This window comes from Marmota marmota, unplaced genomic scaffold (assembly GCF_001458135.2).
Source record: "Marmota marmota marmota unplaced genomic scaffold, marMar, whole genome shotgun sequence".
Classification (NCBI taxonomy): Eukaryota; Metazoa; Chordata; class Mammalia; order Rodentia; family Sciuridae; genus Marmota; species Marmota marmota.
The window spans coordinates 9,390,261-9,404,026 of record NW_025999969.1 but is presented as its reverse complement, the minus strand read 5'-3'; the positions used below and the strand labels follow the sequence as shown (position 1 = coordinate 9,404,026).

Genomic DNA, 13,766 nt, shown 5'->3' with positions numbered 1-13,766 from the left:
AGTAATAAATTCTAAGGCTGTGTAAGTTAAACAGAAAAAGGTTTATCTAAATGCTTTTAAACAAAAGAGAAAAAGATTAAAAACAATTATTAAAATTACTATAGACAAGCCAAATAAGAAATTTTACAAGTTGAATATTTAACATATACATAATTATCAAATAATTATGAACAAGGGATAAAACAAATAACACAGTTCAGTTTTTAACATGCAGATGATGAGTGATCTGCAGATTATAAAATATCTTAGCTCTTTACATTCACCTTTGTTCTGCCTATAATGAATGCTGGAGGATATTTTTGGTTCAGCCAGACGGCAATCAAGTTTTTTAAAGGAACATTATATACATGAAATTCAGAAGCTATTTCTCAGATTCATGCCTTAAAGTTATTACATTGTAAGGAACAATCAGGATATAGTCAAGCAGAGTAGTAAACTGCTAATAAAAATTTAGAATACAAATTTTGTACTTGGTACCAAAGCAGCAGCAGATTTTTTACTCACTTAATACAGTTTACTTCTCCTGATGAAGAGCTTCAATGAAAGCATCAAGTTTTTCTTGAATTTCTCTAACTTTCTCTATGGAGATAAAAAGAGATAATGAATGAGTTAGCTAAATAAAAACAAATTTATTTTTTAAAGGCATGGCAAACCACAGGAGATAATCACTTACTAAAAGGTCTAATATACTTATTTAACTATCTGAAGAATAAGGAAAAAGTTAGAGCCCCACTACCATACCATCTGAGGTCCACATAATGTTTTTTGAAAGAGGGAGGACAAGATGTGTGTGCTTTGGAATCTATTAAAAGTTAGGGATTCTTACAGAGAATACGTGTATAGAATAGATGTACCATTCTGTATATAATTTTAGTAAGTTCTCAGATTCTTTGAAGCCCAAGCAAGGACTCAGCAAATCTAAAACAAAAAAATTTAGCAAGACCATTTTAAGAACTGAAAAAAAAAGCGGGGAGGGGGACCAAAAAAGAACCAAAAAATATATTTTTAAAAAATGAAAATACAGATGGATTTCTAACTGTTATTAGACTAGGAAATGACTTTTTAAGTATAAAGTAATAGGAGAAATAACAAAGGAAAGATCAACCATTCTGATCACATAGAAATGTATGCTTTCACTTCTAAATATCACAAGATTAAAAGGCAAAGAAAACAGTGGGAAATATTCACAACATACAGAGAAAGGTGATAACACTTTAAAAATACACACAAAAAAGTACTTTTCCAGTTGTAAATGAAAAAAGTTTTAAAACACCAGAGCCAGTAAAGGCAGATTTACAGTATTTATTTGATATAAGTTTTTCAGGTTTATAGACTTCCAAATGAAATCTTGGAAATGTACATTTTTCTCTACAAATGTGAACAATCTGCAGTATATAATGATCTCTTACTGAAAGTGGAAAAGTCATGATTCATATTACTGACAACTTAATCCTGCATCTCCTATATTATGGTTTACACTAAGCATGATTACAAACAGTTTTGTAATATAACTTAACATATTATGGAAATTATCAGATAAAGTGAGCTGACTGGTTTAAAGCTAATGATCTACAGGTAAAACTGGCAAGCATTCTACTTGTATCCACAGAAAAATCATAGATGATACAGTTCATATTCAGCATTTATATTTGAAAGAAAATAATCTGCAATTAAAGATACAAGTGACTTTTTTAACAGCAAGGGGCATTAGTGATGAGTACCCAATAAAAGAAAGAACTGTTCTTTTTGTAGATTCTTAGCATCGCATGCAATCAACAAAGCCTTCTATGGCTGTGTATTAAGACCGTAATATCACAATCATTTTCTGACAATTTAGTATTTCTAACTTTTGATTAAATTAAGATTAATATAAAACCTATGGGGAAGAAGGGTCTCCTGTTTTAATCAAAGTATTTGTTGAGCATAACTATGATAATAGTTATCACAATGGTGACGTTACTTCCTTATAGACAAGATTAAACTAGAGGACTGTAGAGAAAAATAATCCCAACCTATGTCTTAGTTTAGTCCATATACTTTGATAGGCTGGCTTTCATTTCTTAATAGCAGTCAAACTAGGAAACATAAGTACCTTCCCAAAATAAGGCTACATTGTTAGTTTTTAAAATTATTCCGTCTAGTTGCTTAGAAACAGTCAAGTCTGTTTTTTGCAATGAGTAGAAACATTTCACAAAAGTACAATTTATCAGTTAAAGGATTTTTTAAAAGGGTGTACAGGAGGAGGATAAAGTTTTCTAAACTGTCTCACAGAATTCTGGAAATGGACAAAGTCTTTAAAAACTTGAATAGCACAGCACACAGAAACTTCAGAGGCATTTAGAGGCTCAGTAGCGCCTCTGAATGCTTCCATGATAAATACTTCTACTTGGGCATATCGTACCTTATAAAGAGATTTGATACATGATTTGAGAGCAACCAGGCAGCTAGCCACACTTTTACCCTATTAATGACTTCTACCCTCAGCTGGACAAAATATCTGTAGGCATGAGGTACAGTGGTATCACTTAAAAGAACTATTTAACATGAAAACCATAGAATTAAAAAAAAAAAAACCTGTCAAATTTCCCTTAAGAAGTTACGCTTTTATTAAAAAATTTTATAATTAGACTATCAGGACATAGTACCACCATGCCTTGAAACCTCAAGAATGACACAAAGGGAACTTAAGTGGGGAGCAATTGGGATGGGTGTCATGAACAGAGGGGAAGCTTACAAGAAAAAAATATCAGTTGTCACAGATGTATTCTTTTAATGCTAACTAAAAAAAAAAAAAATTCATTTATTTGTCATTTTTTCACCTGCCCAATGCACTTATGGTACACGAAGATATCCTTTCTTTGGGAAGCATTCCTTGGTTACTCTTTCACTCAAAATCTATGAAGTATCTACTATGTCTGTAGTAATTTCAAATGTGACATTTCAGTTGCAAGTGGTGGCACACACTTATAATTGTAGTGACCTGGGAGCCTGAGGCAGAAGGATCACAAGTTTGAGATCAGCTTCAGCAAAATTTAGTGAGACCCACAGAAACTTAGGGAAAATCTGTTTCAAAATTTAAAATAATAATAATAAAAAAAAAAGACTGCGCTTGTAGCTTAGTGGTAAAGTGTCCTTAGTTCAATCCTTAGGGCAAAAAGAAAAAAGAAAAAGAAATTTCATTTGGTCCTCATTCAATCCTGTAGGTGTAACTACTAAAGATGTGGATGTTAAAGCTTGAAGAGTTAGCTCTGTCTGTGTTCCTATAATTCAAATGTAGTATGATTCAGTATCATAAACTGAACATCAATAGTAATAAAGCAAATACTATTATTTTAAGTCTATTTGTTACAAATACTACCTTTAATGTGAAATAAGATATATTTCAGTTAAAATCAGGAATATGAATATAAATCAGATTAAGTGTTTATAAAGCAAACTCCCTTTCCTATTAAAATTTTATAATTAAAGAATTCTGATAGAATTTGTGATTTATTTGATAAATGAAACCAACTCAGGAAGGGATTATCAAACTACTACTTCTGTTACACAATTCTAAATGAAGTGAATATGGAGTCTACTTTCCATTTTACCCAATGTTTACTTAAAAGATGAGCTATTTCAAACATCAATTCATTGTGCTTCTTGATTGAGTCATGAATATTCCCATAATCCCCGACTCATAAACCGCCAGTCTCAGTGAATGAAGTTCCTTCTTTTTTCTTCTCTTTAGATGACTTGACACCCATTCATGTTTTGGGTCTCTTTATCTCCACATGAAATGATACTGCTACTCTCATTTTCTTTTTGAGTCTTCTGATACTTGCTCTAAAAGTCTCAAATATAGACTAATCTGTAATTAGGTTTTGAATACACTGTGAATGCCAAAGGCCAAACCCAGGAGAAGGTTCACTTCAGTGGTTAATACCAGTTTAGAACAGGAACAAAGAGCTACACACAAAACACTACCACATGCACTGAAATAAACCTTTTACAACTTTTGATGTTTTTAAAGAAAGCATGAAGAAACAAGCTGCAAGCTTACTACTGCAGGGTACTTTAAGCAAACCACACATCCAAAGATCCAAATGTCCTCAACAGAACTGTTTTATAACATGCTGCATAAGCACTTTGTACCATGCTTTAAGATACCTCGTAGGTGAGATTCTGTTATAAAGAGCTGTTCACTTCTAGACTGAAAATTAAAGGAACACTTCTTACTAGTATATGTTGTTCCTTAAAAGATTTGCCTTTTATTAGACAATTATACTATGCAAGTACCTTTTAGAAGAAAGAATATAAAGTGTGGAGAAACATAGGGGAAAAAAAGAGTAAAAACAGATTCAAGATAATGAACATGATAGTTAAAATCTTCGATTAGACAAAGGCAAAAAAAGTGCACTTTATAGCTGATAAAAGGAAGAACCAGAGATACAGTCAAATGGGTACGCCTCAATCTAGCATTTATCTTCTGAGTCTTGAACACTGTTTTTCTTCCCTTAGAAACAGGCATGATTATTTTTAAAGACTCATTAATGAAGACAAACAGAATTCTACCTCCTGTTACATGAGGAGGAGGCACCAATTCATATCTCCTGAAAACCTAGTTAAGACTGGCATAGACTTCCAAAGCTGGGGTCCTAGACTTCTGGGATCTGTGAAGGCTGGGTTATTTCCATTATTTTAAAAATTCAAATGGAAATTTTTGTTTGGGCTAGAATTACATCCACTTTCTTCATGACTGTTTATTTAGGTTGATTGGGAACTATAATTGATAGCTCCATGTTTCTAATTTAAAAGCGTGTAAGTGTATTATTGTAGACAAAATCTTCTAAGACTCGACTTCACAAACAGTAATGAAAGGTTTGATGACCTCTCCCCCCTTTAAATCCCTGTTCTAATCCTCTGATTATCAATGGGGGAATATTTTATATCATTTTTAGAAAGGAGAGAACATAATGTGATGTATATCACCTCATAGCTTATACTACAGTGTGGCATTTTGCCATTACCCTTACAACTGTGGAGAAGTCATAGTCCTAGTTCTAATTGATCACATGCCTATAATTATATCTTTTAAAATTTTTCTTTCTGTTTACTCCTTGGTGTCTATTTATTTGATGTTAACATTCTGGAAAAAAATGTAATCATAAACTGCAATATATTTTCACAAAGCTATATGATTCATCTTGGAAAGATCAATTTTATAAAAGTTTTTCTCATGAATCAATGTGGGGAACAGCAGGGACTGCTTTTATGAATTCCCTACTTAAAATCATTGAGCCTAGTACAATACTTGCTCTGTAATAGATGTCCATGAATATTCATTCAGTGTTCAGAGTTGAGTGAACCAACTTAACCATAACTTAATTCAAACAGTAAAGATGATTATTAAAATATTTGCTATTTTATGACCCCTAAACCATATGATTTTGAAAGAAAGTTTGTCTTAAGAAAGTCCGTGAGGTAAATTACAACTTATGTTTGAGCCAGGCTCATTTTTGACTAATATGATCAAAACCTCTTCAAATACTTTCTACATATTTTGAAACCTATTCTCCAGAAGACTTCAGTATGAGTACACACAGATTAGCCTTGTATCCATGTTTTCACACTTGTTAGACCCTTCACCTTTTCAAAGTGGATGGTGAACCTAATTTCAGCTCACTGATTATTGATCTGCTTTAATTACCAACAGAGTATTATCATTCCAGGTGCTTGTCAATATCAACAAATATAAAATATTTTTATATTTTATAAATAATATTCATGGAATATTGTCTATGTGGTATGTATAATTCATCTAGTTCTTTAGATATGTTTTATCTTTAGGTAAATTTAACCAAAGAGCTGTGAATTTGGACTGCATCATTTTCATTTTTCACAGATTCCTTATGAACTTACACTGAGGAACATTACTATGAAGAGTCCATGAAATGCATGATTATATGTAGGCATTTGATTCACATTCTTCAATTCTGTCTCTACTTTAAGAGGACGGATGAGCAATTTCTCTCAGGTATGTGTACCTGGCATACCTACCCATCTCGTAAGTACCTGTCTGACAGTCACCATGAATCAGGTAACCAACTTAGTTTTCCAATGTACACCAACCACTCTGCCCCTAGCAAAACATGTGGAACCCTTGAACATGTTATTTTGAGGGGTTAACAATCTTAATCCAAACTTCACTTCATTTGCTTTAGATTTTCCCTTTCTTCCCATTCAATGTTTTCACTTAAATATTTTTATTTTTTGCATAGAATATGTTTATAAACTGCCTCAAGTCCTTTTAGGGATACGCCAGGAAACTGATAAACAAACTAACAAGCTTGTTTGTAGAAAATGCCATTAGCCAACTGATTTACACAATATGCCATAATATTGTAAAAGTGGTCTTTTTATATTAGTAATGCTTTCTAAATCAGTAATTTAAGAACATTTTGCAGGGTGGGGACAGGGACTACATATTTGTCATATTTAACCTTCTAGGAATAATTTCTACATGGGCAAAGGAATTTATTTTTATTTATGCTCAACAGTTGGAAAGCTCAACATTATAAATACCTATAGCATTTGTTTTCAGCAATAGAAGTAAAAGATAATAAATTTTTATGGAATTCATGATCATCTTTTTAAATATAAAAGCTATACAGATTCTACCATAAGATTACAATAAGATTATTGTAATCTTATCTACCATAAGATTACTGTGAATTATTTTGTATGAAGTACATGAAATATTTCATATTATAACTATCAATTCAAATTATGAGCAATAAAATCTTTAAAAGTTTTTGTATAACTAATTAGAACAAGTAAAAAAAAGTTATTTTACATATGCATTTAACAGTTTTATTTTCTCCAATAAAGGAGAACATACTTGCAAAGCAGGTAAATAAATTCCATTTGCCTGCTTCTGCAGGAAAATCTAAATATCAATATATTTTTTTAAAATTTAGGCAATTAATTAGGAAGACTGAAAAGAAATCAGTGAAATATTCTGTCTCAATAAGCTTAAAAAAATTGATCATGTTTTTCTATTTTCCTCCATTCTCAAAAGTATATTATTGCTCTGAGTTTTGTTAGGAGAAAAGCTGAAACATTTTAAGAAAAGAAAAACCACCCAGGCAGCCCTTAAAGAGATAGGACACCATTTATCACCTGCAAAGACAGATTTATAAGAAGAGGGCCCCTTCTGTTCCTTTAAGACTGCAAAACAGATGGGAAGTGAATGGACAGTCAATGGGAGGAGAAAACACATGGGAGGTGCTGCTGTATGTATGTTCCCAGCATAAGAAAGAGGTCAAGATTGTAACTGCATGACTGGGTCCTGGAAAGGGTCTTTCTTCAAGCTGTTACAAAGACAAACGCTGTTCCTCATCCTGCTGTCAAACTGTTATAAATATTGGTTTGTCAAAAGACCTTCAGTGCTGAAACTTTAAAAAAGGAGGCGTAACAGACAAATGAATCATGAGAATGATTCTTAAACAGATCATAAATGTAATTTTAAAAGTAAAAGGAAATAAGATCAGAGAATGTACTGATTCATGAAACCAACTAAAAATTCACGAAAAAAAATACAGAATTAAAAATCTCGGTATTTAATAGTTACAAATTGAGATAAAATGCAAAAATGAAATAAAAGTCATATTTCCTAAAATAAGATGTTGCATTAGGACAAAGTGTACTAAACAAGAAGAACAGAATTCATGCTTTATTAGGCTGACTTTACAACTTATGTTATTCATCACAACAATCCTGGAAGGAGGTATAGTGTATAGGCTGAATATCCCTTATCTGAAATACTTGGGACCAGAAATGTTTTAGATGATGCTGCTGCTGCTGCTGCTGCTGCTGATGATGATGATGATTTTGGAATATCTGTTTAGACTCTATGGGATGAACATTCCTAATATGAAAATTTAAAATTCAAAAGCCCAGAAAAGTGTCACATTAGCACTTAAAACTGGATTCTGGAGCATTTTGGATTTCAGACAAGAAATGCTCATCTTGCATTGGTTCCATAAGTTGAAATACAGCTCAAAAAATGAAAATAACTTCAGAATTACTTTCACATATCTGTTAAATTAGAAAATCTTTTAAATTTTACACCGCAATTTCTTTTTCTCAGTAGAAAAGGAAAATCAAAAGTTAATATTGCAAATGACAAATATTATAAACTCGAATTACTTTTTTTAAACAAATGAAACCATTATGCATATCTTGAGGAAATACACTTTTTCTAGATTCTTAATGACTATTTTCACTAGGAGAGTAGGCTCTAAAACTAACAAAATCCAAAAACAATTCCAAAAAGATTTTATCTCTAACATATATTGTTAGACCCAGCTTTATCATAACTACTTATATAACTGGCTAAAAATCATTAGGCTCAATGAACATCAATTTACCCGCAAAAAAAAAAAAAAGGAAAAAATGTCTTATAAGCTCCATATGACTTTAAAAGAAATGTAAGTTTTGTAAACTGTAAAGCACTATACAAATGTGAGGGACAGATGAAAGCTGATTCCAAAGTATCAAATGATGCAGTTACAATGGGAATATTTTCTAATCCCAAGTGCTAATGCTTTCTCTTATTTTCAGTAATCTTGGAAAAAATCTATTTCAGCAGAAGTGAGAATAAAAGATCACAAAGTTAAGAAGCAAGTGCACTGTTATAAGTAGGGCATCAGGCAAACAGAGTTTTCCTGAGTAAAACAAAATTAAGATCAGAAAGTAGCTGGACTGTATGTAAAAACCAATCATTAGTTTTATGATGAGATTGATTTGAGCATTGAGAATGGTTTGGGAGACATAATGAAAACATAAATACACATAGGAAGGCTAAGGGTCCTAAATATAGGTAGGGGATTAACTTTCAAAGGACAGTGATTCTCAGTATATGTTACGCTACATTCAATATGGTTTCTGAAATATTTGGAACTATATAAAGTAAATGGAACCATAGGTTTTATTAATGTTGCTTGTTTCTCTGAATGAACATTTTGAACTAAATTTATGTGAGGAAAAGTAAGTGAAATTTAGCTTATTCTGACAGATGAGAAACTAGAAATAAGGGCACCGAAAATGAAGATATAGGGGTATAACAGGAAGTCAACCAGAGAGCACTCTTAATGAAAACTGTGTTCCAGAAATTATAAATTGGTAGGACTACATTATAAATTTTGTTAAATTACAATGTTAAAATGGTAATCTCTGATTGGCAACACTTAAATAAATTTTACCATCTATATTTTTGTAATTCACTATAATACATGTGTACTAGTTTTGTGATAATAACAATTTTAAAAACCCACTAAAATTATGATAGTGTACTTGGTAAAGATCTGTCTAAAGACATATACCTCAGGGTATAAAGTAGTACAATAAAAGGAGATTCTAAAGATTAAAAAAAAGAAATCAAGTTCTTGGTGCAGAAAGGAAATCTAAGTTAAAAACAGCAAACTTCTTTCTATGACACAAAATACTAAAAGTAGGGAATAGATGAAAGAAATGTTCTAAGGAAAAATTAGAACAGAATGTTCTGTACACAGGTGGAAACAACGAAAGAGAAAATCTAGTATTTAAAATATGCTAAACAAGCTGGAAAACTTCACTAGTACAAGAAAGATTTCAATTCATTTTCGGAGGACAGACCCAAGATTGGAAGTTGCAGTAAATGAGAATTCACTGTGAATTACAACCACTGAGGATGATACCATGATGTGCAATTATCATGTGGATCTCATGCAATGTCTCTTGGTACTTACATAACCATGAAGAGGTTATCTGGGAAAATATCTGTTACTTTGAAGACTGTGCATATCATGTACTATCTTCCCTTCCCATGGACAAGATAATTAAGATTATAAAATTTCTAAGGTAACTTTTAAATTGTGCTAATGGGGGGTAGGGATAAGAGTTTAGAAATGTATAAAATTTAGAAATTTATAAAATCATAAAAAAATTAACATTCCTTTCGCCTTAGCCCACCCCTCCAACCACCCTGAGAACTGTACTTCACAGAGGCTACTAGTTCGGTGGGTATCAATTCACCAATTTTTAAGCTCTCTGTCAAAAATGTGTTCATATCTTGCTTAATTTTGTTTTTTATAATTGTTGCATAGGTCAGTGGATTGTTTTCTGATTATATTTAGGTTTCTGTTCTATTTTTTTCCATTTTGGAAATGGGGAGAATACTCAAAAACATAAAAGTTAAAAAACCAAACCAAACAAAATTTAATACAAATAAAAATATTCACTCTAATTTCTCTCACTGAAAACCACAGTAAGCATTACTAGAAGGGGAGAAACAGCCTAATCTCTAGGTTTAAATATGTGCACTGGCTTTTTGAAAAATCAAAGAATATTTTCACAATGGCACATAAATAAAACTTAACTTTAATATAAAACTGCAGATTCAATCCCTAGATTACTGAAGCAAACTTTCTTGCTTTTATTAGTACTTTTAACAAAAGCTGAGTTTAGAGTAAAAAGAATATACTTGCTAACAAAGTGTTGAGTACCAGTAGCCTATATAATAATATGGAGCAGTAAATATCCTTTTAATCTTGTACCAATTTATCGATATCCCACAGTCATGATTTTCAAAGAGACTCAGGCCATGAAAAATATGCTCCATTCTAAAAGCCCATTTTGATTCTGGATTTCCTCATCAATAATTTGGAAAGCTAACTACCATAGCCTTGTCATATGGAATTCTGTGTATAAATGACTACTTCTCTAACACATAGGAGTTTCCCCAAGGATTATTATGTTTTGTGAAAACTCTTCTTCTTCTTTGTTTCTATTTATTTATTTATTTATTTATTTTTTGTGGCTAGAACACAAAAAAAGCAGAACCTGCCTCATTTTGCATCCTTTACTATCTTCCTTAGCAGCTTTCATCTGTCAATTTCACTTTACTATTAAAAAAAAATTACAAAGGTAGAATTTAAAACTGCAATCACTTTTACCCCCAAAAAAAGATGTCTTAAAGAGTCCATGTACATAATGCATGAATTTAAAAAGAAGGGGAAAAAATAAATATTCACTCAATACTGAAAAAAAAGTTTAAGCACTGATAGCTTAAACCACTGATGACCTATAAATAAGAGGCTTCTATGTAGCTGAAAGCGAGACTACAAAATATGAGTAAGCAAGTGGGTGAGTATAAAAGTGAATATAGCAAATGTAAACTGCTGTATGAGAGAAACGAGATGACAGTTTTCTGATGAGAGAGAGTAGAGGAAGGTTTCTTAGGATGAAAAGGGCCTCCCTCCTCCTCCTTTTAAGTCAAGAGAAGGGGATTAATGAAGACTCTGTACTAAAAGATCATGATCAAACATTCACAGAACTTGTATAATATATAACATAAGGTATGGTGAACTGAAGAGTGAACCAGATCACATGGTCAGAGTGGGTCAATCATAACAGACATGAAAATATTTTCTTTAAATGGTTATTTTGGTTGACTTACAGTTGCTAATAATGGGAAGCCTTCATTCTGTTCAATTGAACAATCCACTGGCAGTACCTGAATAAGGTTTTTAATAACCGAAGGAAGGCAAATATGTAGACAGGAGGGAAAATAATGGTTTAGGTTCAAGTGATAATTATCGAAAAGGAGGTACATAAGAAAAAAAAAAGAAAGGAAAAATACTGTTTAAAGAAATGCTAAAAGCTAGGAGAGATGAAACAGTGTTGAGGCCAAACAAACACAGTAATAGTATGAGAAACAAACAAGGATATACGAATTATGGTCCTTATAGTGCATCATTCCCGCCAGAGGACCTTATTGTATTCTTTATGATGCACCCCCACTTTTTTTCCTTTTAAAAAAGATTTCCTGTGGCCAGGGATGGTGGCTGCATGCCTATAATCCCAGCAGCAGCTGGGGAGGCAGAGGCAAGAGGATAGCGAGTTCAAGGCCAGCCTCAGCAAAAGCAAGATGCTAAGCAACTCAGTGAGACTCTGTCTTTACATAAAGTACAAAATAGGGCTGGGGATGTGGCTCAGAGGTCAAGTGTCCCTGAGTTCAATCCAGGGTACATACACACACACACACACACACACACTCTCTCTCTCTCTCTCTCTCACACACACACACACACACACACAAAAAAAAAGATTCCCTATGGATCTAGATATCTAGAACTCTACAGCTCAATGTTACCTTCTCCACCTTTAAATCCCTTTAAAATCATTTTCTTTCATAAGTCTTTAGAATGAAAATGAACATATTATTGTAGTTGGAGTTCAAATTAACTTACCAAATTTTCAACAGTCACATTATCGGATTTAAAATTTTTATCCCAATTAAAAACAAAAAACAAAAAACAATAAATTGTCTTGTTGTGAAGAGGAAGAACTCTCCAAGAGTACGGGTCCAGGAGTAGGTGATGATGGATGTTGGTGGGATGACAAAAATTACCTTTGGAGTCTTGTCAAAATATTCATGTCAGAGCCAAACCTCTAGGAAAATAGTTTTTTACATGTGTACATGTAACTTACTTTTCTGTGAAATATAAAGTTCCAAATTCTAATAATATTTTGGGGGTGATTTTCAGTCTAACAATATTTCAGGGTCACTGTTTTTATCTACCACACTCAAAGATATGATATGCATGGGAGAAGTTTAGGAATGTAAAGTGACCAATGGAAATTAAGTTCAAGAGTTATCTTAACATTTTTCCTTTCTAAATACATTAGAATAAAACCATACTGGCTAACTAAGGGTTCCATTTAGCTATCTGATTTTTATTCAAGTTTTACCATGACATAAAGATATTCTATAGCTATTCCATAAATCAGAATAATGTTTGAGTTCAAAAAGGTCTTTTTAGGTTTAAGTAGCTATAGTACATTCCTCTTCTCATCTTAGCTTTTAAAATAATAGTTTTAGCTTATTTTGCTGCCTTCTTTCCATCACTTCAGAAATGAACTAGTACATTTAATAATGCAATTATTAAATATTAATATGAATAAAAACATTTTCATTATAAAAATGATTTGTTACTGAATATCTGGTAGCTAAGAATAAAAAAGAATCTTCCATCTATAGACTGTATTTTTAAGTTTTAGGATCACAAATGAATCTTATGCAGATGAAGATACAAAGGTTCTATCTTGGCTCCTTTCTAATTATCCAGAGAAAGCATAGGATGAAGGATAAGAGGAGACTGGGAACGTGAAGAAACACAAAGAGGAGCCCTAACAGCATTGTATACACCCAAGAGAAACAAACTTTAAGTTTCCAGAAACAATTGCTTGCTGTCTGGGAGATGCTCAGGCATCAAACAATAAAGAACAGTCAACAGAGGCAAGAGGCCGAGCACGCTGCTGTGATTCCTTCTCTCTAATCCCTCTGAGCTCCAGTAAAAAGGCCAGCTGTTGCCACCTCGCGTAGGGAGTCAGCAGAGCAAATTAACTGCTGGTATGGGGGAAGTTGAGGATATTGGAAAATTCTAATTTACCAGCCTCTTTAGTTATACTGTTTTTAACACTAAGGATATCAAACTATACCATTACAATAAGCCTGTACAATGGAAACCCGAGTAAAGAAATTTATCAATGTTGACACATTTCATTACTAAATATGAAGTAATACACTGAAACTTGTTAGAAAACATTTCAATGCTCCCAATCTACCTCAACAAAAAGCCTACATTTAGAATAATGGCCACTTTGTTCAATTAAAGATTCCATATCTGTCACAGCTGGACTTTAGGACTCTAAATATGAACACAAACACACTAAAAAACTGT

General features: G+C 32.4%; 1 protein-coding gene across 1 annotated transcript in view; it reads right to left on the bottom strand.

The window, feature by feature from the left end:
* The window catches only part of Opa1 (OPA1 mitochondrial dynamin like GTPase), an 82,379-nt gene that overhangs the window by 4,890 nt on the left and 63,723 nt on the right, over positions 1-13,766 (bottom strand). The window contains exon 29 of the mRNA XM_015499894.2: positions 505-579. Coding sequence (XP_015355380.1) covers positions 515-579 — 65 coding nt within the window. The 3' untranslated portion in view covers positions 505-514. The remainder of the gene's footprint in view (positions 1-504; positions 580-13,766) is intronic.